The following is a 27,930-nucleotide window of genomic DNA, read 5'->3' as shown; positions in this document are numbered from 1 at the left end:
GGCAAGATTGAAGGCAGGAGGAGAAGGGGACGACAGAGGCTGAGATGGTTGGATGGCATCACCGACTCGATGGACATGAGTCTAAGCAAGCTCTCGGAGTTGATGATGGACAGGGAAGCCTGGCATGTTGCAGTCCATGGGGTCACAGAGAATTGGACACAACTGAGCAATTGGACTGATTGTACCTTATCTTGTATGACACAGAAATTATTTCCCTGCATTCCTCCCTCTTTAGATTGTAAATCACTTGCACCTTTGTACACTCTTGATTTTCATAAAATGACTCAATAAATGTTTGCTTAATTGATTTAGGTATTATGGAGACATACGGCTCTAGAATCACTCACTATACTTGATAGCTATGTAGTTCTTACACTAGGCATTTAGACGTTTTGTAAATATTCTCTTGTTTATATCACTGTGGCCTATGAGTATATATTGTTGTTTCATTTATGGCTCTCAATTCATATTGACTGCAGCATGATAAGTACAATGGACTTTGCTATATTAACTAATCCCTGAATATTTTTTTGTCTGTTAAACTTTGGTATTTACTTAAAGCCTTTCTGTCTCTATATTTAACTAGATTGATTAGTGTTTTATATTTAATTCACATGAGACTTTTGCACTTGCCTCTGTTGTGTTTTTTTACTTTCTTACTCTCCCTTTCTTTTCTAACAGTTGAAGTTTGTCTGATAATGTCTATCAGAATTCCATTAGTGTCCTGTAGTTGCTTTCCTATGTAAAATGTCTTACCTGCCCTAAAATATTCAGAATGTTTTCAAGATAGTAGAGCCTGAAAACATCAACAGACTCAGGAATTTGTGCAAATTCAGCATGACATCTTCTTTCGTTGGCCAGGTAAGCTGTACCATATTTAAAGGTGCCATGCTCTGAGAAGATAGCCTGAGCTTCTGTTTTCAGGTTAATGCCATCTGGATTATAAAGATTCCAAGAACCTTGAAAATATGCTTTTAAATAAATTAGTGTACTTTACTTTGCAAAGCTGTAATAGCAGAAAACTGGAAACATTCCATATATTTATAAATAAGGGATTATTTGAGTAGCTTGTGGCATACCTATGCAAAGGGGTGACTTGCAGCTGTGAAATGAAATGAGAACTATCTCTACAAATATACAGAGATATTTAGGGAGTTCTTCAGTATATATTATTAAGTCTAGATGTCTAGGTTTTGCTTTAAAATAATATGGAGAGTGGAAAGAGAAAATGAAAGGGTTTAGATAGAACAAAATTACTCATGAATTGTTATTTGTTGAAGTTACTATGGTTATGTTTGATATATTTCTTAAAGAAAAGGCTAAAAGAAAAAGCTGAAAATAACAGTTATGACCTGATGTTCTGAAGAAAATGTTTTGCTGGGAAAGCCCTAAATCATTTCATCCATGAAATGACTGAACGTACATATTTTAGCTTATTAACACAAATCTAAACACTCCAGTGTTCTTGCCTGGAGTATCCCAGGGACGGGGGAGCCTGGTGGGCTGCCATCTCTGGGGTCACACAGAGTCAGACATGACTGAAGCGACTCAGCAGCAGCAGCAGCAGCAGCAGCAGATATGTCATCAAGCCATTTCCAGTTCCCTGAAGACTTAAACAATAAACTGACTAAGGTTGTGATACCTTAATAACAACAGGTTCTATTTTTTAAAAAAAAAACTGTATTATGGCATTAAAAATGTGTGTGTTAAAGGAGGGGCAGTCCAAACAATATCAATTACTATTACTATCACATAAAGAAAAACAACCAGACATTCGGTGCTTCATGATGGAAGTGCACGCTATACCTGTGAAGGGTTTTTGTAGCAAGAGGAGGAAGGCAAGTGCATGTGCAATTTATGGTTGTGGCAGAAAACTGGAGATAGTAGAGTGGAAGCTAGAAGTCCAGAGGCATTATCACATCTAATATGCATTTTCTTTATGAAATAGAAAAATTAGTTACTATCGCTTCCATTTTTAGAGAGGAGAGAACAATGAATCAGTGATATGCCTGTGGCCATTTTAATAAATTCAGGAATCAGAGCCTGTCATGCCATCTAGATTCATATTTTAGAACATATTTTCCATATTCAAGGAAGGAGGATCCCTATCATCAGAGTAGGAATAACATAGACATAATAGGCAATATGTGCTCAACAAAACCTTAAAATTACATAGGCAGAACACTCTTTGACATAAAGCAGCAATATATTTTTGATCCTCTCCAAAAGTAAAGGAAATAAAGGCAAAAATAAATGAATGGAACCTAATTAAACCTAAAGCTTTTGTGCAGCAAAGAAAAGCATCAACAAAATGAAAAGACAGCCTACTGCACGGGAGAAAATATTTCCAAGTGATAGGACCAATAAGGGAATGATATCCAACATATATAAACATCGCATACAACTTGACATCAAATAAAACAATCAATCAAAAAATGGGCAGAAGACCTGAAAACACATTTTGCCAAAGAGGAAATGTAGATGGCCAGCCAAAATGCGCATGAAAAGATGCTCAACATCACTAATCATCAGGGAAATGCAAATCAAAACTACAATGAGATATCACCTCACTTGTCAGAATGGCTAACATCAAAAAGACCACAAGTAACATAATCTGGCACTGATGTGGAAAAAAGGGGAACCCTCCTACACTGTTGACGGGAATGTAAATTGGTGCAGTCACTGTAGAGAACAGAATGGGGGTTTCCTCAAAAAACTAAAAATAGAACTACCATGTGACCCAGCAATTCCATTCCTTGGTAAACATCTGAAAAAACACGAATTCAAAAAAATACACGCACCCCAGTGTTCACTGCAGCAGTAGTTACAACAGCCAAGATATGGAAACAACCTAAATGTCCATCAACAGATGAATGGATGAAGAAGATGCAGAATACCACTCAATGGAATAATACTCGGTCATCAAAGAGAATGAAATTTTTCCATTTGCAACAACATGGATGGACTTGGAGGGCATTACTCTAAGTGAAATAAGTCAAACAGGAAAAAGATAAATACAGTATGATATCGCTTATATGTGGAATCTAAAAACTGCAACAAACTAGTGAATATAATATAAAAGAAATAGACTCATAAATATATAGACAAACTAGTGATTACCAGCAGGGAGGTACAAACTGTTGGGTGTAACATAGGCTCAAGGATGTATTATACAACATGAGAAATATAACCAGTGTTTTGTAATAAGTGAAAAGGGAGAGTAACTTTTAAAAATTGCATTAAAAATTGCATAAAGTTAAAAAAAATTAAAGCAAAAAGAAATTAAGACAGTTGAAGTGATCCTGTCTAGTAAGAGAAGAAAGCAGGTATGCTCATCTGTTGAGTGCACATTCACATATGCGGAGATCAAAAGAGCAGATTAGACTGGCATTCTCCTATGCAACGGAGGCCTCTTACCAGCTCTCAGAGGAGCGGCCATCCCAGTGCCACCAAAGTGAACCAATAGAGACCTTGCTAGCCAACACAGGGGTCATTTTAGAAATGACTCTAGGTCCACTTGACTACATGAGCAAATCAATGGTCAAAAAACAGGGCTGGTTTCAAGGATGTGTGACCTGTGTGGTGATAAAATGACTCACTTTTGGAGGGGCTAGTACTTGGCTTAACATTCTAATGTCACCACCTTGAAATACCTGTAATTTTATTTTGAGCTCATGTTTTTTAAGTGGAGTCTGATGGAAGAGTTGAGCATATGCACACGAGCACAGAGACCGGCCGGTGTCAGGGTGCACAAGCATACAGGCCTGCGCAGTGGCCGCAGCTGGCAGTGTGGGTATCAGGCAACTAGCCCAGTGGCCTTGTGCACAAGTGCATGCCCAAGGCAGAGTGGGGCACCACAGGGAGTTGTTTATTATGTTTCTAAAAATAATTTGAATTAACTTTGTGATATATTTTAAGGCTAAAGGTTCTGTTTATTAATCCAATCAATGAATACTAATTGAGTGCCTACTACAATACTCAGTAAACAAAATTAGGTTTATTTTCTGCCTTCATGGAACCTAAATTCTAGTTACTAATTATTTTTTCCAGTTAATGAAATAATCTACTCTTTAAAATTGGAAGTATTGCTTTGAGTGTATCAATGGAGAGCATCTTTGCAACAAAGCAGCCTTTTATAGTAATGTGATTGCAGCTAAGTTTCCTGGCCTATCATTTCATTGAATAGATTACTCTAATTGCTTTTATTATCCTATCCTCCATTAATTTTACTTTAAAACTGAAGATATCCATAAATAGCTAAATATGGAATGATTTTATTTTAGAATTGTGAAAAATGGAAGACAGTACCACAGACACAGACCAAGAAGAAGAAGAGGAGAAAGGTGGAAAGGCTCAAGAAGACCCCATTTATGCTATTGCACCCACAATTAATATCCAAGATGAGCGATTTGTTGATTTATCTACAACTCCAGCTTTCATTTGTCTGCATGAGGTACATATATATTTATGTATTACTCTCTTTATAAGTTACTACAATGAGACTTGCCTCCTTACCTACTTAAAAATTCAGATGAAGTTAATATCATTATCAAAATAATTTATCATATGTAATCTGTATGTGATACATACTGTTTGAGGCTCTTTAAAATAGTCCCTACCTTCTCTTCCAAAAGCCTATCACATAATCCTGGACTAATGCAGTAGTGTAGGTTCTGATACTGTGAAGGCATAATAAATCTTTATATACATGCAACTACTTAAGTACATTCTGTCTGTTGGTAAATTAAGAGATTTCTTTCATTATTGGATAGACTATTTCAATAAAATGAAGATAAATGGTTTTATCTTATAATGACAGACAGAATATACATTTAGTTAACTAAATGTAGTTACTTCAGAAGAGCACTGAAATATACTGTTTTCTATTAGCAGAGAAGCAAAACAGGGAATATGATTTTTGCTACATTTTTTTTTAAAAATAAGATGAATGTTTAGGAAACATCCAAAAATGAGGAGAGTATTTTCTTTAATAGTAACCGACCACATAGCAACTTGAGAGATGTACTTGAGCAAAGAGTTTAGAGGGCATATGAATTCTGGACTCCTAACTTTACATGAATATAACTGAATAAAACATCTAAGAAATTTGATAGTAATAATAAAATAAGCTAAAAAAATCTTTGGGTAAAATCAGAGTTTACTTAAAACCAGAAGCAAAGGTAAATCCCCACCCAAATATTTTATTGGTGTAAATGTTTTGAATATTGTTGAACATCAGGAACACCTGATGTCATTTGTTCCATTACTCATGTTTTCAGCTTTTATCACTTGGTTAAGGTGGTGACTTCTAGCTTTCTTTAAAAGTTATTGTTTTTCATCTCAAAATTAATAAGGCCCTCTGGGGAGGTAATCTGAGGCTATTTAAGTATCCTCTTTGTTGTCATTCAGTCACTAAGTCGTGTCCAACTCTTTGCAACCCCATGGACTGCAGCACACCAGGCTTCCCTGCCCTTCACTATCTCCTGGAGTTTGTTCAAATTCATGTCCATTGAGTTGGTAATACTACCTAACCATCTCATCCTCCACTACCCTTTTCTCCTTTTGCCTTCAATCATTCCCAGCATCAGGGTCTTTTCCAGTGAGTTGGCTCTTGCCATCAGGTGGCCAAAGTATTAGAGCTTCAACATCAGTCCTTCCAATGAATGTTCAGGACTGAGATTGACTGGTTTGATCTCTCTGTAGTCCAAGAGACTCTAAAGAGTCTTCTCTAGCACCATAATTCAAAAGCATCGATTCTTTGGCACTCAGCTTTCTTTATGGTCCAACTCTCACATCCATACATGACTACTGGAAAAACCATAGTTTTGACTGTATGAACCTCTGTCAGCAAAGTGTTATCTCTGCCTTTTAAACTGCTGTTCTTCCAAGGAGCAGGCACATTTAATTTCATGGCTGAGTCACTGTCTGCAGTGATTTGGAGCCCAAGAAAAGAAAATCTGTCACTGTTTTGATTTTTCCCCATCTATTTGCCATGAAGTGATGGGATCAGATGCTATGATCTTTGTTTTTTAAATGTCAAGTTTTAAGCCAGCCATTTCACTCTCTTCTTTCACTTTCATCAAGAGGCTCCTTAGCTCCTTTTCACTTTCTGCCATTAGAGTGATATCATCTGCATATCTAAGGTTGTTGATGTTTCTCCTGGCAATCTTGATTCCAGCTTGTGATTCTTTCAGCCCAACATTTCACATAATGTACTCTGCATATAAGGTAAATAAGCAGAGTGATGATATACAGACTTGTTGTACTCCTTTCCCAATTTGGAATCAGTCAGTTAGTTGTTCCATATCTGGTTCTAATTGTTGCTTCTTGATCTCCATACAGGTTTCTCAGGAGACAGGTCTGGTATTCCCGTCCCTTTCAGAATTTTCCACCATTTATTGTGATCCACACAGTCAAAGGCTTTAGTGTAATCAAAAAATCAGATTTTTTTTCTGGGATTTCCTTGTTTTTCCTATGATCCAGCAGATGTTTGCAATTTGATCTCTGGTTATTCTGCCTTTTCTAAACCCAGTCTGTACATCTGGAAGTTCTCAGTTCACATAGTGCTAGTTAGAAGGATTTTGAGCTAGGATAGAAGCCTAGTTAGAAGGATTTTGAGCTTTACTTTGCTAGTATGTGAAATGAGCACAACTGTATGGTAGTTTGAACATTCTTTGGCATTACCCCTCTTTGGGATTGGAATGAAAAGTGATCTTTTCCAGTCCTGTGGTCACTGCAGAGTTTTCCAAATTTACTGACATATTGAGTGCAGCACTTCAACAGTGTCATCTTTTAGGATTTGAAGTAGCTTAGCTGGGATTATATCACCTCCATTTAAGTATCCTGCTCTGCTAAAATTTTCACCTACTAGATTTACATCTCTGATGATTCTTCCCCAAATTAATTATTATGATGATGGCTGCACAATGGCAAGTTTCTTATTCTATCATTTCTTCTACAATTATTAGTCAGCTTCCTACTGTAGGGTAGAATATTCTCTTCTTTCCTGTATCTATCCATCCATCCATCCATCCATCCAACAGGGTGAACTTATAAGTTCTTATTCTACTCAGTGAGTTATAATCCATCATTGCCATTATTCATTTTGATACTTCAATTGTCCCAGATTTGGTCAGTGTAACTCTTTCAAGAAGGCTCACTTACCCTTTTAACATGTTCCTAAGATTCTTTATGTACTTTTTAACTTTCTGTCATAAGAATATATTGCATGTTTAGCTTGCATTTTCTTTGCTCCAACTCTAGGATCAGCCATTTCTCAAAGGATTTTCAGTTCCCTTTTCAGAGGAGAATGATATTTGAAAACTAAGATCTCAGTGCTGGATGTCTTCACTGCTACTGGACTGTCATTGCTTCTAAGTACTCTTAGAGATAGGAAATAGGCACATAAATATATTTATTCTACACAAATTTATATATATTTCTATCTATATCCTTATATATTTATAATGATGAGTTTATACTTCTATTATTAATATTTTCAAATGATCAGGATTCTCTATGTCTGCTAAAATCCATCATATGTCTAACTTTGAAATAGTATTTCTACTTTCATACCACTATTCCTAATAATTCTATCAAATAAGGGAACAGTTTATTTCTACCAAAGGTTATGCTAACAATAAAAATTATAGTCAAATTTTGTAAGCCACAGATAAATAAATAGGAAATGTTTGCTTTGTAATGTCAAAGGAGAACTTAGGACAACTTCTCCTGAATATTGCTCTTCAAGGTAATGATTCATTAAATAAAGAATTTGTTAATACTCATGTATGCACAAATTATAGCTATTAATCATTGGGTATGACCCCCCTAATACAGTGGATACCTTTGATTATAAGGTCAAAGAACTGTCCAACTATTTTGAGTAGTATTTACACCAGTGATTTTACTGCTTGAGAACTCTATTTTTTTTTGGCCAGGAAAATCTTGCAGAGTGAATTATTGGCTTAAAACAACTTTACTTCCAAAATAAACATCCTTGAGGTTATTCCTATTGGCATCTAGTTTTATTTTCTAAGATTCACAAGTCTAAGATTCCCAAGTCTTATAAATTTTTAACCTATTATATATAAGCCTTCCTCCTTCAGTTGTCCAAACAGAAGTTGAATCTGCAGAATAACAAAAGTTCTGAAAGAAAGCAGTCAGAAATCGACTTCTAAAGATCCAGATGCTTGGCATCTCACTGAAAGAACCAGAAGCTGCTCATGCATTTATTGTTGCTAATGCTAGTCATACAATTGGCCCAGTGCTACTTAATTGTAAAGCATGGATGTCATGCTCTCATCTAACACTGCATGAAGGATGTGTTCCGTAGTCATGGCACTCTGCGATTTGGGCCCAAACTACTTTTGCAATCTAATAGTTCACATAGCCCTCATGATCTTCTGTTTATGTTACTCATCTTAGTATGGAGTCTCCCATATTTAGATGGCTAGGAAACTAGCAACATATTCACAAAGCATGATGCAAGGTCATGGCTGTCCATAATTCTCCTACTTATGTTGCTTCTTGAAAGACTATGCTGCTGCTGCTAAGTCGCTTCAGTCATGTCCAATTCTGTGCGACCCCATAGACGGAAGCCCACCAGGCTCCCCTGTCCCTGGGATTCTCCAGGCAAGAACACTGGAGTGGGTTGCCATTTCCTTCTCCAATCTGTGAAAGTGAAAAGTGAAAGTGAAGTCGCTCAGTCGTGTCCGACTCTTAGCGACCCCATGGGCTGCAGACTACCAGGCTTCTCCACCCATGTGATTTTCCAGGCAAGAATATTGGAGTGGGGTGCCATTGCCTTCTCTGAAGACTATGCTACTCCCACTAAAAAGAAATCAGATCAAACATTTGCAGAGGCCACACCTTGCAAACCTGCATCGGTTCCTAACCTTTTAGAATCTGGCTTAGTTCCCACGTCCTTCAAGAAACTATATCTGAGCAGCCAGCGCACAGTATTTTCTCCAACCTGTCAATTCTTATGGCATTTGTAGGCTGTACCTTTCACTTGGTACAAGATCAGTAACAGATATTTATTGAATATCTTCTTATCATGCAATATTTTGCATAGCAGATTTAATTCCTCACTGATATTATGATCACATTAAACAGTAACAGGGAAGGGACTACATTGTGTTAAATTCACTCTTTGGGATTAATGTTCAAAGTGGTGCTTGGAAATGAAGTCACATCAATGGATTGTGTGGGTTAATTCTGGACACCTGCTCCTCAACCCTGCCATGGCTGCCTAATAATGAGGACTGACACTCTACAGACTGTTCTTGTCCTGTTGAAAACTTTTATTAAAAAAAATTTTTTGTTAAGGTGTAACATATATTCAGTAAATGTCACAAATACTCAGGGTATAGCACTTCTTTATGTATGCCATTAACCAACATGTTCAGCACTAAATTCATTATTCTCCCAATCCTAATTCTCCTCCTGTGTTCTCTTTATCAGTTTGAGGGTTAAATATCTCCTTTAACTATTTCTTGAATTTATCTCTTCTTCATTCATGCCATATTTACACTGACATGAAAATATATTTCCTGCAACTCAGTGGTGTCCCTTGAAATTCTTCCAAGTCATTGCTCCCACTGAAGTTAGCCACTGTTCTGACTTATCACTACATATTAGTTTTGCCTCTTTAAAAAAATCGTATGAATGGAATCATAGTACCATGATCATTCTTGTGCATGGTTTATACTTATGAAGCCATTTATCTTGGGTGTATACCTAGGACTGGGGTTCCTGTGTCATAGTTTAGGTTTCTATTTGACTTTAGTTGATATCTTCAAATATCTACTACTGTGGGCAAGAATCCCTTAGAAGAAATGGAGTAGCCCTCAAAGCCAACAAAAGAGTCCAGAATGCAGTACTTGGGTACAATTTCAAAAACAATAAGAATTATCTTGGTTCATTTCCAAGGCAAACCATTCAGCATCACAGTAATCAAAATCTATGCCCCAACCACTAAACAGAAGAAGCTGAAGTTGACCAGTTCTATAAAGACATACAAGGACACCCAAAAAATATGTCTTTTTCATCATAGGGGATTGGAATGCAAAAGTACGAAGTCAAGAGTTACCTGGAGTAACAGGCAAGTTTGGCCTTGGGAGTACAAAATGAAGCAGGGCAAAGGCTAACAGATTTTTGTCAAGAGAACATGCTGGTTATAGCAAACACCCTTTTCCAACAACCCAAGAGATGACTACACACATGGACATCACCAAAAAGGCAGTACTGAAATCAGATTGATTATGTTCTTGGCAGCTGAAGATGGAGAAGCTCTATACAGTCAGCAAAAACAAGACCAGGAGCTGACTGCGGCTCACATCATGAACTCCTTATTGCAAAATTCAGGCCCAAATTGAAGGAAGTATGGAAAACTACTCAGCTATTCAGGCATGAACTAAATCAAATCCTTTATGATTATACAGTGAAGGTGATGAATAGATTCAAGGGATTAAATCTGGTAGAGAGTGCTTGAAGAACTATGAATGGAGGTTTGTAACACTGTACAGGAGGCAGTGATCAAAACCATCCCCAAGAAAAAGAAACGCAAGAAGGCAAAGTGGTTGTCTGAGGAAGCCTTACAAATAGCTGAGAAAAGAAGTGAAAGACAGAGAAAGGGAATGATATACCCAACTCAATGCAGACTTCCAAAGAATAGCAAGGAGAGATAAAGCTTTCCTAAATGAACAATGCAAAGAAATAGAGGAAAACAATAGAATGGGAAAGACTAGAGATCTCTTCAAGAAAATTATAGATTCCAAGGGAACATTTCATGCAAAGATTGGCATAGTGAAGGACAGAAATGGCAAGGACCTAACAGAAACAGAAGAGATTAAGAAGAGGTGACAAGAATACACAGAAGAACTGTATAAAAAAGGTCTTAATGACCCAGATAACCATGACAATGTAGTCACTCACCTAGAGCCAGACATCCTAGCATGCGAAGTCAGGTGAGCTTTAGGAAGCATCAAAGATACTGGAGGTGATGAAATTCCAGCTGAACTATTTCAAATCCTAAAAGATGATGCTGTGAAAGTGCTGCACTCAATCTGTCAGCAAATTTGGAAAACTCAGCATGGCCACATGACTGGAAAAGATCAGTTTTCATTCCAATCCCAAAGAAGGGCAATGCCAAAGAATGCTCAAACTACTGCACAGTTATGCCCATTTCACATGCCAGCAAGGTAATGCTCAAAATCATTCAAGCAAGACTTCAGCAGTACGTAAACCAAGAAGTTCCAGATGTACCAGCTGATTTAGAAAAGGCAGAAAAACCAGAGATCAAATTGTGAACATATGTTGGATCACAGAGGAAGCAAGGGAATTCCAGAAAAACATCTACTTCTGCTTCATTGATTATGCTAAAGCCTTTGACTGTGTGGATCACAACAAAGTGGGGGAAATTCTGAAAGGGATGGGAATACCAGACCACCTTACCTGTCCTGAGAAACCTGACGCAGGCCAAGAAGCAACAGTTAGAACTTGACATGGAACAACAGACTGGTTCAAAATTGGGAAAGGATTACATCAAAGCTGTATATTGTCACCCTGCTTATTTAACTTACATGCAGAGTACATCATGCAAAATGCCAGGCTGGATGAATCACAAACTGGAATTAAGGTTGCTGGGAGAAATAGCACTCTAATGACAGGAAGTGAAGAGGAAATAAAGGGCCTCTTGATGAAAGTGAAAGCAGAGAGTGAAAAAGCTGGCTTAAAACTCAACATTCAAAAAACTAAGATCATGCCATTCAGTCTCATCACTTCAAGGCAAATAGATGGGGGAAAAATTGAAACAGTGGAAGATTATATTTTCTTGGGCTCCAGCATCACTGAAGATGGTGACTGTAGCCATGAAATTAAAAGATGCTTGTTCCTTGGAAGAAAAGCTATGATAAACCTAGACAGCATATTAAAAAACAGAGACATCACTTGGCTGACAAAGGTCTGTACAGTCAAAGCTATGGTTTTTCTAGTAATCATGTACAGATGTGAGAATGAGCACCAAAGAATTGATGCTTTCCAATTGTGGTCTTGGAGAAGACTCTTGAGAGTCCCTTGGACAGCAAGGAGATCAAACCAATAAATCCTAAAGGAAATCAACCTTGAATATTTACTGGAAGGACTGATGCTGAAGCTGAAGCTCCAATACTTTGGCCACCTGATGGGAAGCACTGACTCACTGGGTCCTTGATGCTGGGAAATACTTTCAAATGACTTTCTGAAAAGACTGTACCAAGATATACACCCTGATGAGCTATAAGCAATTAATTGTCCTCCTCTGACACTATGGCAAGGACCATGTGTTAAACAGCACCTGGCTCAAGATCTTGCACAGAGATAAGTAGTAAATATTTAGTATTTTAAAATATTGTTAACAAATAGTGTGTGTCTCTTTGTTCAAAGCATCATGTCTATTGCACATTCAGGCTTAATTTAAGTGATAGCTTTCATGGTATTCCCCAGGTCAAAATTTCTACTTTTAATCTGTACGTGGTTACGTAAAGTAGCACTGATTTCTAAGGGTCAACTTGGTTGTCAAATGTCAGTGTGTAAGATATTGAACTTCTCCAAGCGTTGGAAGTCACAAAATCATTCTTGTCTGAATGCCAAGAGCCAAAACCAAAACATGAGTGTATCTTGCCTGAGCCTTTTGGCTCTTTTGCTTTTCATCAGAACTAGTCAGCAACTCCTTTCATTTCCTAAAAATAATTTTTATGCCAATCATTGTTAAGTCTTTGACCTGATTTAACCAAGGGATACAGAAAAAGTAGCATAGAGCATCTGGGAGACACAAGGGGCAGTGTGAACACTGGAGGAAAACACTAAGGAAGTAAAACTGTGAATCTGTATATAATACAAAATTCTGTTAGAGTGTAGGGTATGCAAGTATTGTGGATGTGTAGATTAAGATGGATTAGGCTTGTTAATAAGTGACCTTTTCACTGAAACAGATTCTATATAAAACTATCAACTGTTGGACTCCTTAAAAATGTGTAATAATAATATCTGTGATCAATTGCATGTCCAATTGGAAAAGAATTGAGATAGCAAGAAGTTTTTGAATTGTAGTGAGATGTTAAATATTAATCTATTTAACATATTAATTCAGCACCCACTATGTACCTGGCTCTGTGTTAGGAAATATTAATTACCGTTGTTATTAAAGTTACTAAAATTTACTCAAATTTATCCCTTCAGCTCCTCCTCTCTTTTGAGAAACTCCTATGTGCTGCACAGTGCTAGATGTCGTGGACATTCATAGGCATAAAGTATTTTAAAGGGTACTAATCCCCTGCAGGAAGAAATGACAACCCACTTCAGTATTCTTACTGGGAAAATCCCGTGGACATAGGAGCCTGGCAGGCTACAGGCCATAGGGTTGCAAAGAATCAGACACACTGAGCACACCCACAATGTGCAATTCTTTAGAAGCTTAATTTGGGAAATAAGAAACTTGTGGTGGTAAACATCAACAAAAGGCAATGGATGGTTGAGAACCTAAAGGCCAAACAATGTGATTAGAACTAAATGAAAAAAACAAACACATTGAGATGATCTGGAAAAAGCTTTTCAGAAGCAGTAGGATATGAGAGAGAACATTTCGTCCAAATCCATGGTGTCCACTATGAACCTACTCTTCTAAAGCTTTGCCCACACTGATATATGCACATACTTGGAATATCTTCACCCGGATAGTCCCAAGTTACCTCCAACTAAACATGTTCTGAATTAAATTTGTTATTTTCCTCCCAAACCTACTTTTCCTCCTGTATTCTGTCAGTTGGTTTTCCCTCTTAAATATCCATTAAATTTTTCTGTTTTCCATTCCCACCACCTCACCAACCAGAATGCCATTTCAGTGATTAAGATAAGATGTGCAGACCGAACCACGCAGTGGCCATGGAAAGGAGAGAATACATATAGGAGAGATAGTGAGGAAGTACAAAATGCTAAATTAACTCTCTGAATGGATATGGGGAAGGAGTCTAAATTGATGTTTAGATTTGTGATTTAGGAAAGTGGCTGGATTATGGTTTTGAAAGTGACAGAAAATTCAGAATAAGCAACGGTCTGAAGGAAGTGTCCAATATGTAAGTCTTGAGCTTACCAGGGAAGGCCCTTGACTGAAGACACAGACATAGCAGGTTCTTGGTCGTCAGATGGCTTTTCTGAAAAGAATGCAAATTGCTTCTTATGTATATTTAACAGCGTAGTCTACCACTGCATATTTATAAAAATAAGATGTTACTATCATTTATCTAATTTCCTACCTTTAAAATGATCTCTTTCACATGTTCAAAGGGCACTTTCTTATTTTTTATTCACTTTGATCTCATAAGGCTGGTAACAGATTAAATAAATTTTGGAATTTTAAATAAGAACTTTATAAATTTCTGAAAATACTGGTGATTTTTCTGATGCTACTAAAGCTTCCTTCATTTTCAAAGTTGGATCTTTGAGTTACTGATGAGTTTCTTGAGATAATGTTTTCTACTTCTTTCATACATGAACTAATTAATCAAGTAACCGGTTACAAAGAAGAAAATGTAAGATATACCCCTACCCCAAGGAGCTTACAGGCAAGGCAGTTTCAAGTATGTAATTTAATTTTCATAATAGTTCCATAAAGAAGTTTGAGATATCATTATTCCACTTAAAGGTTCTGAAAGACTGCGGTTTGCCCTGCTTTGCACTGCGAGGCAGATAGCTAGTCTCCTGTCTCCAACTCCAATGCACATTTCACCTGACATGCTTCACTTGACAGTCACACATTTAAACACTGCTATTTTAGGATTTTACAAATTTACTTTTAAAGTAAACTGTATATTAAAAGAAAAAATAAAGATAAATATTTTAACTCTCCATTTAAATATTTGTTTGGTTTTCCTATCCTTTCTTAGTTATCACACCTCACTAATAGTTGTACTTAGAGGATATGCTAAAAAAAAAAAAACAACTATAAGTTTCTTTTAAAAATGTTTCCATAAGTCTTATAGTTTTTGGAATCTTTTTACTTTTCCCTCAGACATCTAGGTAGGCTTGCAAGAATAATTCTTCAGGATTTTGTTTGGCTGTCAAGAAACTTTAAACAGACTAGTAATTTACTAAACAATACAGATAGGTTCCATTTTCCCCATAAAGTGTTTTGTTTTTCACTTTAAGAGCAAGATGGAAATTTTTAAATCTTTATAGTATGGAAGAAGGTCATGGATCATGCTTGGAATACACTAAACATTTGGGGTATTAACATGGCTTGTGTCTATCTATAAAGATTGGAAATTTACATTAGGGAAGGAAATGGCACCTCACTCCAGTATTCTTGCCTGGAGAATCCCATGGACAGAGGAGCCTGGTAGGCTACAGTACACAGGGTCGCAAAGAGTCGGATACAACTTCACTTTCACTTTCACTTTATGGGAAAAGAAGCCATATTCCATTTGCAAAGTGATTAACACCCCCAATTCAAGCAGTAAAAACTGTATCAGGAAAAGATAAAAGAAGGCCCCATGTTAGGGACCTATCCTTACCCTTGGCACCTTCAAAGATGATTCTGGACATGAATCTGGGGTGTGGTTAAAAAATAGTATTTTTTTTCTGCTATCTGAATGTGTGATCAGCGGCAAGTAGGAGTCAGAGAATGTTAAAAATTGGGAATTGAAAAGAATTGACAGTTTCTCTGCCTCCTATAAGTGAGGTTGTGTGTGTGTTAATCGCTCAGTCATGTCCAAATCTTTGTGACCCCATGGGCTGTAGCCCGCCAGGCTTCTCTGTCCTTAGAATTCTCCAGGCAAGAATACGGGAGTGGGTAGCCATTCCCTTCTCCAGGAAATCTTCCTGATTCACGGATCGAACCTATGTCTCCCACACTGTGGGCAGATTCTTTACCGTCTGAGCCACCAGGGAAGCCCATGTGTAAGATTATCTCCCTTTAATCATTCTGAAAATCTTTCCTGACCATCCACCACATGGCGGACTCAGGCCTCGGAACCAGAGGAAAACATGGCAGTGAGCGCTGTACCCTCTGCAGCTCATCCGTTCCTTCATCTGTTTGGTTTACGTTCTTTGATTTCCTTTTCCCTTTTTTGATTCCTTTACTGACACAAGAACCTAGTCTGTGTGTGCATGCTTACCTGTGTGTTTAATTATATATTTAACAAAGTTTTGATGATCTATTTTTCATTCATTCTTTAGCTATTTTGTAGCAAGTTGATTTAAATATTTAAAACAATAATGTAAATTCAGATGCTCTTTTTTGTCACTGTGACCAGATGTTGAGAATTCCATGGACAGAGGAACCTGGGAGGCTACAGCCCATGGAGTTGCAAAGAGTCAGACACGACTAAGTGACTAACACAGACACACACACAGCAGTAGTGAACACCAGAAAAGTCCACTAAAACAAGGCAATTATTACAGTTTTCATTAGGCAAACAAGATCAAGATCTCAGCAATTAAGCAGTGAGATAGAAGCCAATGAGTCAGAAGCCAGGAAGCTAAAGAATACAGTGCTAGAGAGCCAGGTATTAAAGATTTTAACCATGAGATTAGTATCTTTCTCTTTTAAACCACTTTTTAATACAAGAAATATGTAGTACAAAATTCAAAGATGCAGAATAGTACACAGTGAAAATTAGGCCAGTCTGCCACCCATTCCAGTCTGCTGTCCCCTTCCCCAGAGGCAATCATCATTCACAGTCTCCCAGAGAGCCTTGCAGAAATCTGTGCACAAAAAAGTAAGTGGTAGCATAATATTCATACTTCCTTTTTTATACACATATATACAATTGTTATATTCTTTTTAATGTTTGCATAGTATTTCAGTGCATGGATGGGGCATAATATAACCAATTTCCATTATAAAATTTGGATTAATTTGGATTATTTCTATCCTCTACTCTTATAATGATAGAGTCAATAACCTCATGTGTACATCATTTCACATTGAAATAATCATAGGACAAATTCCTAATAGTGGGATTGCTGGATCAATGGGTTTGTTCATTTAAAAAAAAAAATTTGACTGTGGAAAAGTAGACCTACCATATTGACCATTTCTATATGTACAGTTCAGTAGTGCTGAGTATATTCACAGTGTTGTGCAACCAATTTCCAGAAATAATGTATCGAGCAACACAAATGAGAATTTGCCCCTCCTCCCAGATCCTGGCAACCACATTCTGCTTTCTGTTTCCATGAATCTGACTACTCATCCATGCGTGTGTGCTCAGCTGCATCCGACTCTTTGCGACCCTGTGGACTATAGCCTGTCAGGCTCCTCTGTCCACGGATTTTCCAGGCAAGAATACTGGAGAGGATTGTCAGTTCCTTCTCCAGGGCATCTTCCCAACCCAGGGATCAAACCCGTGTCTCTTATGTCTCGTGCACTGGCAGACAGATTCTTTCACCCCTGTGCTGCCTACTCTAGATACCTGATATTTTACAGAGTTTGTCTTTTGTGACTGGCTTATTTTACTAAGCATGCTGTCCTCGAGGTGCATCCATGTCGTAACCTGTGACTGAATTTCCCTCCTTTTTAAGACTGAATAATATTCCATTTGTACTGGATTGGCCAAACAGTTCATTCAGGTTTTTAATAACATCTTATGAAAAACATGAAAGACTTGTTTGGCCGAAAATGCCATATTTTATGTATACATTTATCTGTCAGTGGACACTTGGGTTCCTCCCACTTCTTGGATATTATGAATATAATGCTATGAACATGGTGTCCAACTATTTCTTTGGGATCCTACTTTCAATTCTTTTGAAGTAGAATTGCCAGATCATGAGTTCGTTTATTAAAAAAAAATTTTTTTTTACTGCCACGGTGCTCTCCATAAAGGCTGTAATAATTTATGTTCCCCTCAACAATGAATGCATCTTTACTCATCAGCGTGCGCTGTGTGACTTTTCAACCTTTGTCACTCTGATGAGAGAAAAGGTTATATCATCATAGTCTTTATTTACATTAATCTTAAAATGAAGTGAGTTTCTTTTCATATATTTAAGACTGCTTTAAAATATAGTGTATTGCAAGTTCCCTAGTGATCTAGTGGTTAGTATTCAGTGCATTCACTGCTGTGACCTGTGTTCAACCCCTGGTTGGGAAACAGAACCTACAATTTTGGGGCATGGCCAATACATAAATAAATAAGATGTATTAATAAAAAATGTGAGGTATAGGAAGGCCAAAAGGTCAGGAGACAATTGTCATTGAAACGATAGTTTACTACTCACCGTTTCTAAAAAAAAAGGAGGCATGCCATAACATGGGGGGGCCACATGGGGAAGCACCAGGTTGATCAGGAGGCAGAGGAGAGGGAGGAACAGTACGAAGAGCTTTTATTGTGGTTTCCCTACGAAGGAATGAGTGATTTGGGATAAGCAGCTTAGGATTGGCTAGTGTGAATAATTTCAGCAGACTCTGGGGCATAGGCAATGTCCTGAGTTGTCCGGCACCTGGCATTGGGTCATGATTAGGACAGTTGTACAGTGACCTGAGCCCAAGAGCCCAGTAAAGGAGATTGGTGAGGGTGTGGACTCTGGATTGTTGGTTTCCATTTGACAAGTCTTCTTCCTCCAAGGAGGAAGACTGCTGTCAATGTGGGGGAGGAGGACAATGAGGGAGGCAAGGTGACTCAGGCATATTATCAGGTTGTTTAGAACAAGGTGTATCTGGCATAGGCATGTAGGGCAGATGTTAAAGCATCAAATTTACGGAAGCTGGTTAATACAAAGACCTATTTGTACCTTGGTTTTTTTGTTTCTTTCTTTGGTAAATTTTGTTCACAGCTTTTTTTTTTCAATTTTTTTGTGTGTAGTTTTTTTCTTATAGACTCATAGAAACTCTCTATACATAAAGAAAATAGGCCTTTGTGCATAATATGCATTGCATAGATCTTATTCTCTGATTTTGGATTTCTTTTTTTACTTAAGATGGTTATTCTCCACGTGAAAATTTATTTTATATGTGCTTAAATTTGTTGACTTTTTCTTTTACAACTTCAAGATTTTATGCCATACTTAAGAAGACCTTTGGTACTCTGTTATCATAAATTATTTCCTGTGTTTTCTCCTAGTATATTGATAGTTTGAGTCATCATATTTTAACCTTTATTCTATCTAGCATGTGTGCTGATATAAGGGGAAACAGAAAGGATATGACAGCTTAGAACCTCATGCCAAGTCCAGAACCTCTGGACTTATCTTCTGAGGCAAATGTTCTTTACATATTCCCAGCCCATGTACACCTAGCTGTGGGCAAATAGGTATACCTTGGTGGCATCAGAGATTAGAATTAAGTGGGTACAAGAATTACCAAATATTGAACCACAGATTAAGAAGACAGGAATTTTGCTGTCTACATCGAAGAATGGACAGGCTCAAACTATCTTAAATTTGAATGGTTTGGAAAGAAAATCTCTGATTGGTGGGGCATGGTGCTGGGGGAGGCAGGGAGTGGAAAAATGGTTCAGTAAAAAATGGGTCAGATTTCCCACTCTGCATGTACTGGTCATATACTTTCAATTCCTGAGCCTCACTTTACACCAATAGTACATTTCTAATCTTCAGAGGTACCTCAAACTGCCTACCATTGTGATTTTCACCCTCCTTTTAAACTGCTTTTAGTACTTTTTTCCCAGTAAAAAAAAAATCTTACACGGAAGCACAATATGTAAGACAGAGTTGGATATGGTGGGTGTAGAGGCGAAGGATGCAGAGGTGAAGGTCCGCTGTCCTTTCCACTCGCATCTCCCGTCACCACCAGCACCAGGGCCCCCGTCCCTCAAGGCGCTGGGGAAAGCCCCCATGCTCTGCGTAGACAGCCTGTGAACTGCACTCAATCGAGCCGCCTCTCCCCCACCCTAATACCCATCTCAGCACAGCCAAAGGAAACACAGATCTGTCCCAGAAAGCCGCAGAAAGCAATGGGAGTACACTGAAGGTTCCTTCAGGGAGAGAGGAGGGATCCACCGCATGCCCTACGGCAAAACTTGCTAAAATTCCTCATAGCAGAAGCCTCTCCCCACCACATCTACCCCTATTGTTCCCTCTTTTAGAACGCCTCCAGGAACTTTTTTTCCCCATCCCCAGCTGGGTTTTCCTCTTCGTATCTACACCCATCTTTCCCTTGATATCTTTGGCCATTTCATTATTTTATAAAACAGTCTTCAGAGTTCCTTCCAGCTTTCCTCCCCACCCAGTGTCCCAACATCACCCCAGATCCAGACACAAAACCAGTCAATAGGGGGCAGGGGGAGACTGTAGATACTTAGATCGTGAATGTTTTCCTGCTTTACATAAAGATCAAACATTACTTCTGTGAACTTATAGTCACATCCCTCTACAGTCTCATCCACCGTTTCTTTCTTCCTTTTTTATTTTGTTTTTTAAACTGTTCTCTGCTACATACCTTGAGCTCCAGTCAAATTAGATGTATCATTGTTTTCTTAACTAGCTCCTGGTTTTCCAGCCTGCTTTTGTTCATCCGCTACCCAGCCTCGGACTGCTCTCCTCCACATTTCAGTGCTTTAGAATTCTACCCATTTCCCCCCAGGACAGTTCAGATTCCACCTTCTTAAAGCATGGCGCTTCCTGACAAAGTGGGGACACTTCTGTTGCTGCAGCCTCTCTGTATGTGCTTGCACCACAGGCCACTTATTTTTTCCCCTTTTTTTTTCTTTAAAAAAAAAAAAAAAAGCTAATCCATAGTAGCTTTAGGAACTTTGAAAACAGGAAGCCTGTTATTCTTCATTATATTCCTTGCTAACTCTTGGCACACTGTCACACATGTAGCCGTGCCATTTTCCCATCCACATACTAACCAGGTCCGACCCTGCTTAGCTTCCGAGATCAGATGAGATCAGGCTCGTTCAGGGTGGTATGGCCATAGACTCTCAAAGGAATAGATGTATATAGTAATTAGTAAAGCCCTCCACCAAGATAATCACACTACTGAATGGCTACTTTACAAGGCACACTAAAGAGAAGAAATTTCTTCTGAATTTCTGATTGCATTTTCCACATCAAGCCCACCAAAATTCTCAGATATTTAAATGTTTAAAGTTGGAAATATCATACCAAGTTAGAACTGTTGTGCATCTATTTTAGTTTTATTTTTGCTGACTGAGCCCCAAAAGGGATATGCAATAGGGAGGCAATGATTTTACAATATTTTTTGAAAACAGAACAAAATATTTTAAGTGAAATTGAAGGTGAAGCCCCAAGATTCAAGATAAAAGTAAAACCAGAACTATTCAAGGTGAACAGTGTTTCATGCATCATATATTCTCCTGGCATCCTCTCCTTCCTCGCTTCCTTTAGCATTCATGAAATATGTCTGCAGAACCTTTTAGGGTGACTGGGGACACAGTTCAAGAACCTTTCCTCTAGTGGTTCAGCCTGTTAAATACCAACCCCATAAATACCATATGTAAATACCATAACTCCCATAACCATCCAACTGACATAACTACCCATGATATACCCATGAGTCTCTTTAGATTTTTAATCACTGACTTGTTATAGGATAGAAATTTTCAAAGTCACCATCACCAGTACCACTCATCTAAATGATATGTGCATTTGAAAATAATTATATAACAAATAAAAATAAAAACTTCAGTGTTTACAAGAGAAATCTTTTGGCTCCCAAGAACTTACAAAGTGCTTTGTACTTAAATGGAATGTTTTCCTTAGTGAATCCTGCCACGTAACCATGGAAGTAAGAGTGTTTGGAGAGTACAGAAACTTGCTTGCCTTTTCTGTTGGAATTGTTATAAATTCTGACTTAGTTACAGAAAGTAAATAATTTTTAACTGCTAGGTTAAGTAAGGATATTAACACCCTTGAAAAAATATATATATTTAAAAATATCTCCTATCAACAGAATATTATGTAATTGTTTTCTGAGAAGATACAAAGAGAGTTATTTCACCTTAAGTTGAGATTTATCTGGAATCATTTTCCGTTTTGTAGGTTCACACAAAAAGTCAGACAGGGGTGATACTGAGGCTTACAATGTACATATTGGGTTGGCCAAAAAGTACGTTCAAGTTTTCATATACCATCTTACAGGAAAGACCCAAAATAACTTTTTGGCCAACCCAATATTTTACCATGGAATTATCACAGGTAATTTATCATAGAAAATTAGTCCATTTCATGAGAAAACACCAAGAAGTCCAGGAGAGCTGGAACTAGATAATGGCTCACACATGATACACAGCTTGTAGATAACAAAGATTGTTTTTTTTTCCCCTCCTTCAGGAAAGACTTTAGTGAATGTAAAACATTACCTCCTTATTGTGGCATGAATCACAGCAAACAGAAATAACACTGGAAATGCTCCTAGGAAAGTGTCCAGCACATGGCTGGTTCTCGGCAAGTGAGAGTGCTTATTATTATGAGCATTTAGAAGCAAAATCTCTAAACAAAAAGCAAAACAGATTAATTAGATTGACTGAAAAATTATGATACTCATTACTGAATAAGAAATAAATGTAAGCAAACAGTCCTGAGTCCCTTCTTTGATAAAATTTCACAACTATGTAAACACAAAGTACTTGCCTCTTGTAGAAGATGAGAAACCCAATTTCCAGAGATATCAAGTGAGAAGGTTTTCAGATTCTACATGATTTCAAATTTGCTGAACTTTTGTATGAGGCCTTTTGTAACAGAGAAGCAATTCATCTTAATAGTGTCATCCTTCGGAGAAGGCAACGGCACCCCACTCCAGTACTCTTGCCTGGAAAATCCCATGGACGGAGGAGCCTGGTAGGCTGCCGTCTATGGGGTCGCACAGAGGCGGACACGACTGAAGCAACTTAGCAGCAGCAGCAATGTCATCCTTACTTACTCAGAGAAAATCCTGAATGCTAGAAATTAAACTCAGATTTTGAGAGTTAAGAAAATTATTATTTGGAAAAAACCTTATTCAGAATACTTTAATAAGCACATAGGTTATTATTAATTATGAATGTACTGTGCTTAGCAGCTCAGTCGTGTCTGACTCTTTGCAACCCCATGGACTATAGCCAGGCTCCTCTGTCCATGGGGATTCTTCGGGCAAGAATACTGGAGTGGGCTGCCATTTCCTTCTCCAGGGGGTCTTCCTGACCCTCTATCTGCTGCTGGACCCAACCTAAGCAGAAACTTCCAGTCACATTCACTGATAACCATTCCATTGTAAGCCCTTTGAAAGCTATTAGAAATACAAGATTTAGGTTACATCTGACTTGGAAAACTATCAGAAAATATTTGTGAAAAAAAAAAACAAGTTTTAAGATCACTAACGTCTCAAAAAGGAGTAAAACTAAGTCTCCTCTTAACTAAAGGTTTATAATCATAGCAAACTAGTGCTCTAATGATTTAAAATGTCCATACATGATTCCTCAAACTTGGGCATTACACTGTCAACAAAGAATGTTTTTTAGTCTGTAGCCTAGGTCATATTTCTTTTGCTACATATGCATGTGTACACACACACATATATACCATATCCTGCATGAATGACAACCCTCCACCCTCAGAAGGCGGCGTCTCCCAGATGACGCACTGTGGAAGATCTCAGTATGGTATTCCTCCTCCCTTCGCTGTGAAATGACTGCTTAAGTCAAAAGCAACGACTTGTAAAAATCCACAGTAAAAGAACGGCTTCTAAGACATCCAGTAAGCCAACAACAGTGTGGCTGATAGAAGCAAGAAAAAGCACATCCAAATCTCCAATAATCCAGAGAAAGTATCTGTTCCACCAGGAATAAATCTCTGCCCTCTTCATAAGGAAGCTACCCTGGGACTTCACAAATGACACATTTACAGGGTGATCGAATGGGATGAACTGTGTTGGTTCCTCCTTATCTCCAGCTTCTTCACTGAAAAGTGAAAGAAGTCTTCACTTCACGTGCATCTGTTTATTATGTTACTTCATCTAGTCCCAAGGATTCGTTACCAGCTAGATTTTGGCAACCTGCGTGTCTTCCCTGAACATCACACTAACATCCAAATGCCATCCACTTGAATGTGTTATAGATCTGAACTTAAGATATTCAAAACTGCTGATCCCTGTCCCCTCCCCCACCAGCCCCTCATACACTTTCCAGACAGCGTCCCCCGGCAGTCTTCCCCATCTCAGTTAACAGCAGCTCTCTACTTCAATTGCTCAGACTAAAATACTGTCGTTTTCTATGATACCTCTAAATCTTTCCACTGTCCACACCGTTACCCTATCACTCTCCAAGTTTATTGCGAACACCATCAAGCTGGTGTTTATGCTTCACTCTTCTCTCCTAACTGTACTCTTCCCTCAGCTACAAGAAAGAAAGTGAAAGTCACTCAGTGGTGTCTGACTCTTTGCGACCCCATGGACTACACAGTCCATGGAATTCTCCAGGCCAGGATACTGGAGTGGTAGCTGTTCCCTTCTCTAGGGGATCTTCCCAAAGGAGGGATCGAACCCAGGTCTCCCACATTGCAGGCAGATTCTTCACCAGCTGAGCCACCAGGGAAGCCCAGGAATACTGGAGTGGGTATCCTATCCCTTCTCCAGCAGATCTTCCTGACCCAGGAATTGAACCGGGGTCTCCAGCACTGCAGGTGGATTCTTTACCAGCTGAGCCACCAGGGAAGCCCAGCTATAAGAGTGACCCTTTTAAAATTGGATGAGATTATCTGCCTCCTGGAATCAAAACCTTTATGGCTTTTAGCTACTCAAAAGGCAAAATCCTTATGACTCACATGAGTTGGCAGCCCCCGCCCGCATTTCTTGTTTAAGCCCAATTCCCCAAACTCTCTCTGATCTCATCTCCTAAGCCCCCTCCTCCGCAGACTGCCTGTTTTTCCAGGCTCCTTGCTGACTCTAAAATACACCAAGCGCTTTTCTACCTGATGTTCTGTTTGCTTGGAACATACTTCTCCCAGTTGTCTGTCTGGCTTGTTCTCCCTTGTTTTTTATGTCTCTGATCAAATGTCACTTCCTCAAGGAGGTCTCCTCAGACCCCCCTATATAAAACAACACCGTCCCTCTGAAACTCATCTCTCTTGCCCTGCTTAATTTTTCATGGCACTTATCATATATTGTTTATTCATCTCCTCTGATTAAATATAAACTCCCCAAGTATACTGTTAGTCATTCAGTTGCGTCCGATTCTTTGTGACCCCACAGGCTGGAGCCCACTGGGCTCCTCTGTCCATGGAATTCTCCAGGCAAGAATACTGGAGTGGGTTGCCATTCCCTCTTCCAGGGGATCTTCCCAAACCAGGGATCAAACCCAGGTCTTTTGCATTGCAGGCAGATTCTTTACTGTCTGAGCCACAGGAATTTTGTCTGTTTTAGTCATTGATATATCTTTGTCTTCCATGAAGACTGTCTAGCACATGGTAGACACTCAATAAATACTTTAAAAATGAATTACAAAAATCCACTCCAACATTTCTCTCTTCATAAGTTTTTTATTTCCAAGACATTTTTGACTTATCAGCGTCAGTTAGTATTAGCTGCTATTGAATCAAGGTTTGTTTTAACTAATCAAACAATTATAACCAAATACATCTGCTCAAACTAGCCTACTGAATACAGAGTTTCTGGTAAATATACCTCTGTCAATGAACTCAGTCACATAGGAAATTCTGGTACTTTTTTCTTTCTTTCTTGGTCAAACAACCTCAAAATCAATCTTTATGTGTGTTCCCCAAATTTCTGCTGATATAAATTAGCCAAGTTGTATGAAAGCTTCTCTGGCAATTAGCCAAGTTGTATAAAAGCTTCTCTGGCAACTTGACTTTATAATTCTCAGGAGGGCATGTCTTACCTTGGTTATAGATCTGGAGATGCTGAGGAGTGAGATGGAACAGCCTAAAGGAGGATTAACATCACTCCTTCAGAATCTGTGTTTTTGCTTTTATCAGCTATATACCCAGGAGTAGAATTGCTGGGTCATATGGTAGGTCTATTTGGCTGCATCAATTTATATTCCCACCAATAGTACATAAGATTTCCCTTTTCTCCACATCCTTGCCAACACTCATTATTTGTGTGTGTCTTTATTAATGGTTGTCATTCTGACAGGTATGAGGTGATATCTCATTGTGGTTTTGATTTGTATTTTCCTGATGATTAGCAAAATTGAGCATCTTTTCATGTGCCTGTTGGCCATCTGTATTTCCTCTTTGGAAAATGTCTATTTATTTTCTGCCCATTTTTCAACTGGGCTGTTAGTGGGGTTTGTTTTTTTTTTTTGAGTTGTATAAACTATTTATATATGTTGGATATTAAGCCCTATTTGGTCATATCATTTGCAAATATTTTCTCTCATTCAGTAGGTTGTCTTTTCATCTTGGTGATGGTTTCCTTTGCTGTGTAAAAGTTAAGTTTAATTAGGTCCCATTTGTTTATTTTTGCTTTTATTTTCGTTACTTTAGGAGACACATTCAAAAAATATTGCTGCAACTTTTGTCAAAGAGTATCCTGCCTATGTTTTCCTCTACAAGTGTATAGTCTTACATTTAGGTCTTTAATACATTTTGAGTTTAATTTTGTATATAGTGTTAGAGAATGTTCTAATTTCATTCATTTACACGTAGCTGTCAAGATAAATGAACCCCAATGTTTATAGCAACATTATTTACAATTGCCAAGATATGGAAGAAACCTAAGTATCCATCAATAGATGAACGGATAAAGAAATGTGTGGTATAGAAATACAATAGAATACTGTTCAGCCATTAAAATGAAAATTTGCCATTTTCAGAAACATGGACTTGGAAGGTATTATGCCAAGTGAAAAGTGTCAGACAGAGAAAGACAAATACTTCATGATATCACCTATATGAGGGATTTAGAAAATACAACAAACTGGTGAATATAGCAAAAAGCAGACTCACAGACATAGAGAACACACCTGTCATTACCACTGGGGAAGGAAAAGGGGCAATATAGGGGTGGAAGACTGAAAGGTAAAAACTATTGGGTATAAGATAGGCTGAAGGATGTATTGTACAACACAGGGAATATGGCCAATATTCTGTAATGACTGTTAGGGGAAAGTAACATCTAACAATTATATAAAAATTTTTTGAAAGGTTATTCCCTCAGGAAAGAAAGCAACAGTGCCTTTAGCAAGAAAAACCTTATTAAATGTGGGGGCGGAACTGCTTCAAGGAGCAATGGAGGCTCAGTCACATTTAGGAATTCAGGGGACTCTGAGTTCCCCAAGCACACCCCATTTCCCTCCCTCACTTCTATTCTTACTTTCTACTCGTCCCAATCAATAAACAGAAGAAACCTGGCAAAGCTATCATTCAGTAAACATTACCATTTGGCAATGTGCAGAATGAAATTCAAGTCTGGATTTAGCCATCTCTGCTTGTTACCTCTGGAGAGAGGGAGGGGATTGGAACTGAAGGTGGTTTGCAAAGGAGTCTTTAGTCTAAGAGATGACTGTTTAAGAAATTAAAGCATTCATGCATTTTTTATGATTAAAATTAATTTCAAAATTGCAATACAAGTATGTAAAATGCTTTTTTTTCTTTAGGAACTCAGCCAGGTAGAACAATCATTGGCCTAGTAAAACTATCTTTCTCTGCATGATAATATACCCAGAAGCATGTTCCCAGAACCCCTTCTAAAAGTTTGCCATTGTTTTAAGTACCCAACCCTACAGTATATCTGATCCTGTCTTGCTATGTCCTCCCCTGAAGGCAATCACTGCTAACCTGTATTCAGAGCCTCCTAAATGCTCAGATTTGATGCCACCCCTCCTTCCCCATCTATAACTCTGGCTTCTTTCGACTATAGCTCTGCATCTGTTGCAACATATTCATGAGCCACTTTGAGTAATAACACTCCTGTCTCAAGTTTCCTTTACATCTTAGTCAAACAGATGGATTTCAGAGTAGAATGTAGACGAT

The 27,930-nt window shown here is 38.2% G+C and overlaps 1 protein-coding gene across 5 annotated transcripts in view; it reads left to right on the top strand.

Moving 5' to 3' along the window:
- The window catches only part of CCDC146 (coiled-coil domain containing 146), a 142,253-nt gene that overhangs the window by 18,854 nt on the left and 95,469 nt on the right, over nucleotides 1-27,930 (top strand). For 4 of the 5 annotated variants that reach the window (XM_060414653.1, XM_042249166.2, XM_042249164.2 and 1 more), the window contains exon 2: nucleotides 4,284-4,453. The exons of the other annotated variant lie outside the window; for it this stretch is intronic. In XM_060414653.1, coding sequence (XP_060270636.1) covers nucleotides 4,295-4,453 — 159 coding nt within the window. In that variant the 5' untranslated portion in view covers nucleotides 4,284-4,294. The remainder of the gene's footprint in view (nucleotides 1-4,283; nucleotides 4,454-27,930) is intronic. 5 annotated transcript variants of the gene reach the window in all.

Source organism: Ovis aries, chromosome 4, assembly GCF_016772045.2.
Source record: "Ovis aries strain OAR_USU_Benz2616 breed Rambouillet chromosome 4, ARS-UI_Ramb_v3.0, whole genome shotgun sequence".
In the NCBI taxonomy this organism is placed as follows: domain Eukaryota; kingdom Metazoa; phylum Chordata; class Mammalia; order Artiodactyla; family Bovidae; genus Ovis; species Ovis aries.
Note: the sequence above shows the minus strand (reverse complement) of the source record. Positions and strands in the feature narration are given on the sequence as shown.